This window comes from Engraulis encrasicolus, chromosome 3 (genome assembly GCF_034702125.1).
Source record: "Engraulis encrasicolus isolate BLACKSEA-1 chromosome 3, IST_EnEncr_1.0, whole genome shotgun sequence".
Classification (NCBI taxonomy): domain Eukaryota; kingdom Metazoa; phylum Chordata; class Actinopteri; order Clupeiformes; family Engraulidae; genus Engraulis; species Engraulis encrasicolus.
Genome location: NC_085859.1, coordinates 15,200,893 through 15,205,892, shown reverse-complemented (window position 1 = coordinate 15,205,892; position 5,000 = coordinate 15,200,893). Strand labels below are relative to the sequence as shown.

The 5,000-nt window shown below is 45.4% G+C and overlaps 1 protein-coding gene across 1 annotated transcript in view; it reads left to right on the top strand.

Annotated features, from left to right (window-relative positions):
* abca2 (ATP-binding cassette, sub-family A (ABC1), member 2) overlaps positions 1 to 5,000 on the top strand; it is a 134,563-nt gene that overhangs the window by 101,391 nt on the left and 28,172 nt on the right. Inside the window, exons 30-32 of the mRNA XM_063195913.1 lie at positions 689 to 1,066; positions 2,044 to 2,253; positions 4,474 to 4,576. Coding sequence (XP_063051983.1) covers positions 689 to 1,066; positions 2,044 to 2,253; positions 4,474 to 4,576 — 691 coding nt within the window. The remainder of the gene's footprint in view (positions 1 to 688; positions 1,067 to 2,043; positions 2,254 to 4,473; positions 4,577 to 5,000) is intronic.

The window sequence follows — 5,000 nt, the reverse complement described above, 5'->3', positions numbered from 1 at the left end:
TGGGGAGTGGAGAGGAGAGGGGAGGAGAGGGGAGGAGAGCAGAGCTGAGGAGTGGAGAGGACAGTGGAGCAGAGCTGAGGAGAGGAGAGCAGAGGAGAGAACAGGAGAGGAAAGGAAAGAAGGATAAGAGCAGGCTGTGAGCTGTCTAGACAAAAGTAGTCCCTCGGGCACAACAAAGCCATTTTGATTTTTGAGATTCAAAGAACAACACATCTTGGTCAGCAGTTTTTAATACCTGAAGTTGTGATCTGATCTGCATAATATCTGTTGTTGAATGAAGTTATGATCTGATCTGCAATTGTATTGTACTAGCTACTTCTTTCTTAGATACTTGTCACAAAGTGTCACAAAGTGTATGTTATCAGTATGTATCAGTCATGGCTTTTCTGCCTTTTCCTAATTGAGTTTTAAGTATTTCTGATCAGAAAGTGCCCTCAACCCTCCTATTCATGTTCTCCTCTCCCCCCCTCTCTCTCAAATTTAAAAAGTGCTGTATTAGCATGAACAATGCTACATTTATATTGCCAAAGCATAGTACAAGAACATGTTGTAACATAACACACTCTCTCTCTCTCTCTCTCTCTCTCTCTCTCTCTCTCTCTCTCTCTCTCTCTCTCTCTCTCTCTCTCTCTCTCTCTCTCTCTCTCTCTCTCTCTCTCTCTCTCTCTCTTATCATCATCATCATCAGACATGAAGGACTCTCCTGGCGGTAACTCTGGTGGCAAGCCGTCGTCTCTGCTGCCGGGGCCACAGTGCGATGGGCAGCCAACAGGTGGAGGTGGAGGTGGAGGTGGCGGTGGCGGTGGCGGTGGCGGTGGCGGTGGTGGCGGTGGCGGCGGTGGTGGCGGTGGTGGTGGTGGCGGTGGTGGTGGTGTGATGAGGCCAGAGGTGGAGCTGAGTAACCTGGTCATGTGCTCACGCCTCAGCCAGAGCCAGGGCTCGCTGCGCTCAGGCTCCTCGCTGAGCTCGGTGCGCGGGGACGAGGGTGGACTCTACGCGGACTTCTACGGGGACTACTGCCCGCTGTTCGACAACGGACAGGACCCAGACTCAAACAGCCTCAGAGGTGAGCTCAAAAGCACTACCTAGCCTGGTAAACCTAGAGAATCTACTAGACTAATGCTTGAGCTGGCCTTGCCCCAGGGCAAACTCTTGACATGATGGTCAGTTTAGTTTAGCTTGTGTGTGTGTGTTTGTGTGTGAGTGTACTCGTTATTTATTCTTTATTTTTTTTCAAAAGAAGAAAAAAAAACACTAACCCCTCTTTGCAACTGCACTTGTTGTTCTGTATATCTCCTGTGCACTTTGTATTTGCTTGTGATGTTGGCTTGATTATGTCCTCTTTTGAAAGTTGCTTTGGTTATAAAGCGTCTGCCAAATGCAATGTAATGTAATGTAATGTAATGTAAACCATGTGAACCCTAGTGGCAGAAAATATTTTCAGCAATTGTGATCTGAATTAGGCCAATCTTGTGACAGAAGGGTTGCAGGTTCAAATCCCAGTAACAGTAAACAGTAGGCAGAATGGCTTGAGCATCTAACCTGACTTTGCTGTAGGGACTGAGCAAGGGACAACCTAAGTAACTGTCAAAAGCCATTTTGGTTCAAACGTTCTCTTAAGTGAGATGCAGTGCACCTATTTCTAATATAATATTATGCAACACCAATATTATAATTGGCTGCACTGTTATGATAGCATTATATCAGTTATGTAGGTCACAGTCTGTTTGAATTGCTGCCATCGGGCAGGAGATTCAGGTCCATGAAGACAGGGACAAACAGACTGAAAAACAGTTTCAGTCACAGAACTGAATTTTGCTTCAAAAGCATAGTTTTTATATACATACCATTCTGCATATTCCATTTTTATTTTTATTTATTTTATTTTATTTTTCATTTATTTTTGCTTCAACAAGGAATGCACAATTTCGTTGTGCTTGTCACAATGACAAATAAAAGATATTGTATTGTATTGTATTGTATTGTATTGTATTGTATTGTATTGTATTGTACTGTAACAATTCTTTGTGTGTGCCACTGCAGATGAGGAGGCGTCTCCGGAGCCGGTGCTGGAGGGGCAGGGCAGCTTCAAGCTGGAGGGCTGGTGGCTGAAGCTTCGCCAGTTCCACGGCCTCATCGTCAAGAGGTTCCACTGCGCCAAGAGGAACACCAAGGGCCTCTTCTCCCAGATCATGCTGCCCGCCTTCTTCGTCTGCGTGGCCATGACCGTCGCCCTCTCCGTGCCCTCAATAGGTGGGTGAAAGATGCGTTTTGTGGGGGCAGGGGCTAAGATGTCAGGTGGTGCAACAGCATCTAATGCCCCTAAATGAATTAGTAAGTGGTGCTTGATGCGATGCAATGAATATGCTTTTTAGATTGTGCTCTAAAAACAAACAAACAAACAAAATCCATATAATAGTGGGATTGGTTGTCGTTGCGCCGCCCTGACGTATGTTACTGCTGAAACGTCACTGGCCCAGATACAAAATAGGCGCGTTCGGGCACCAAGGGCCTCTTCTCCCAGATCATGCTGCCCGCCTTCTTCGTCTGCGTGGCCATGACCGTCGCCCTCTCCGTGCCCTCAATAGGTGGGTCGTAGCAGGGCCGTAGCAGGGCTGTACTGCATACTGTACATTTAGAGTGCTTCAAACACCTGATTCACAGGATGAATGGGGGTGGAGTATACAGACTGAATTGATCATGTATGGATTTTCATCGTAGATAAATTTAACATTAGTGAAAAAAATACCGAGGACATGACCTCTGTGTCCTCAATGGTAGTTACCGCCATGGGTGGGTGAAAGACGTCTTTTTGGGCGGGGGCTCAGACGTCAGGTGGTGCAATCATGGAGGTAGTATAAGAATTTTTCTGCTTCAAAGATGGGGTCGTTTCCGCTGACAGTTTACTCAGCCAATTTCGTGCCACATTATTGTCTGACTTACGGTTAATCAGAAAGCTATATGGAAGACGGGCATTGGATGCATGGAGGTGCCCAACCACAGACCTGTAAAGGTTGCGCACCCACCAATCATCATGACCGAAGTGGAGCGAAGTGGATGTCGGAAATGCGAACATTGTGACTTGCTAATCTGCGAAGCTAACCAGCCAAATCCTGCCCCACTGGGTGCAGCAGCATCTAATGCCCATAAATGAATTAGTAATTGGTGGTTGATACGGTGCAATGAATATGTTTTTAAGATAGTCCTCTAAAAACAAATACTAAAATATAATAACAACATTGGTTGTTGTTGCGCCACCCTGACGTGTGCTACTGCTGAAAGGTCACTGATCCAGGTACAAAGTAGGCGCCCTTAGAGAACCATGCCGGTGGTGCCTGTTCCTGCATTTTATTTTTTCAACCGGCCGGGGTGTTCACAATCACGCCTCAATTCTGAGCGTTCACGAACAGGAAAATTCTGGCCTCCCGCAGAATGTTACACTGACTTTTCACTCCTCTGTTAACAAGTCATTTACAGTGTTGTAAATACTCTATCTGAATGGATTTATACGTTTTGATATATTGACACCCCGTGTTTGAAAGCTGTTTTACTGTATAAGTGAGAAAGTGGTGAAGAATGCGTCGAGCATGTCGTGTCGTCCAGAGGCAAACAAACTCGATGGAGAAAGTGTACCATTTATTTTTCTTCTGTCTGTGCTCTCAACTCAACTGATCTTTCACAGTTGGGCAGAGGAAGACACACTGTGTTGAGAAAGCAAAGGTCTTAACATGTATTTTGTATTTCAAGTGATTTTACACAGTTTGGCAGAGGCAGACAAACTGGATTGAGAAAGAAATGGTCTTACCATGTATTTTTCTTGCGCCTTTGCTCTCAACACAAGTGATTTCACAGTAGCTGATCTACCTCTGGTTCAATGAACTGCCTGGACCAAATATGCGGCCGGCCTTTTACTCTTTGAATCAGGGATTTTCCGCCTGTGGTCTTGGGTAGGATTGGAGTGGGCTTGTGGCTCTTCTTGGGCACAATCGCTGGTGCTGAACAAGTGACGTTAAAAAGAAAAAAAGGTTCGCACACTCCTTTGGAGTTTTTCTTCTCTTTTTCTTTTTATTCATTCATCGGTCTTCCCCGCGAGGCCAAAACGTCATCATGCCAATTAATGAATAAAAAGAAAAAAAGAACTTGAAGAAGAAAAAATCCAAAGGAGTGTGCAAACTTCTTTAAAAAAAAAATAAGACTGGAGTGGGACCAAACAGAAGGCCCATGTTTTTTGTGCAGCCCCCACTATAATGTGGGCCAGTCTGTGGGAAAATTCAAAAACCTGATAGCATTTGCCGCCAAGGTTAGCCAGCCCACGAGGAAATCTATGTCAGATTACCAGGCCTGGTGTATGGTCTGTGTGAGAATGACTCAGCGACTCCGGGGGTATATATTGTGTTGCCTCATCCTTCATGATTCAGTCTTAACTCATTTTGCTTTTTTCTCTCCCCTCTCATTGTGTTCGCCGTTCCTCAGGAGACCTGCCACCCCTCATCTTGTCCCCTTCGCAGTACCACAACTACACCCAGCCGCGGGGGAACTTCATCCCTTTTGCAAACGAAGACCGGCCACAGTACAGGTCAGTCAGACTTTTCAATAAACACAGCACAGTCTCATTCCAACTCGTCAATTTCTCACCTTTTGCCAGACTACAATTTTTGACGTCAATGGTATACCTGCGTCACATGTCGACTATGTGGCCTAAACCTAGACCTTTCCCTAACCCTAATCATCACTGAAGTTATACTGCCACAAGGGGGCGCCTTTGAAGCGTGCGTCACATTTTGACTCCAAGGGCATACCTTAGATGTCAAAAATTGCAGTCTGGTCAAATGTAGTCAGAAATTGGCAAGTTGGGATGATAAGGGAGAGTTGAGCAAACAGATATATTTCTCTTCCGCCTCTGCTTGTCAGGGCCATACATGCAGTACATCAGGGCTCACATCCTATACAAACAAATGTCAAATGTCAAAATGGAAGGAGGAACTGCTCCACATATTTGT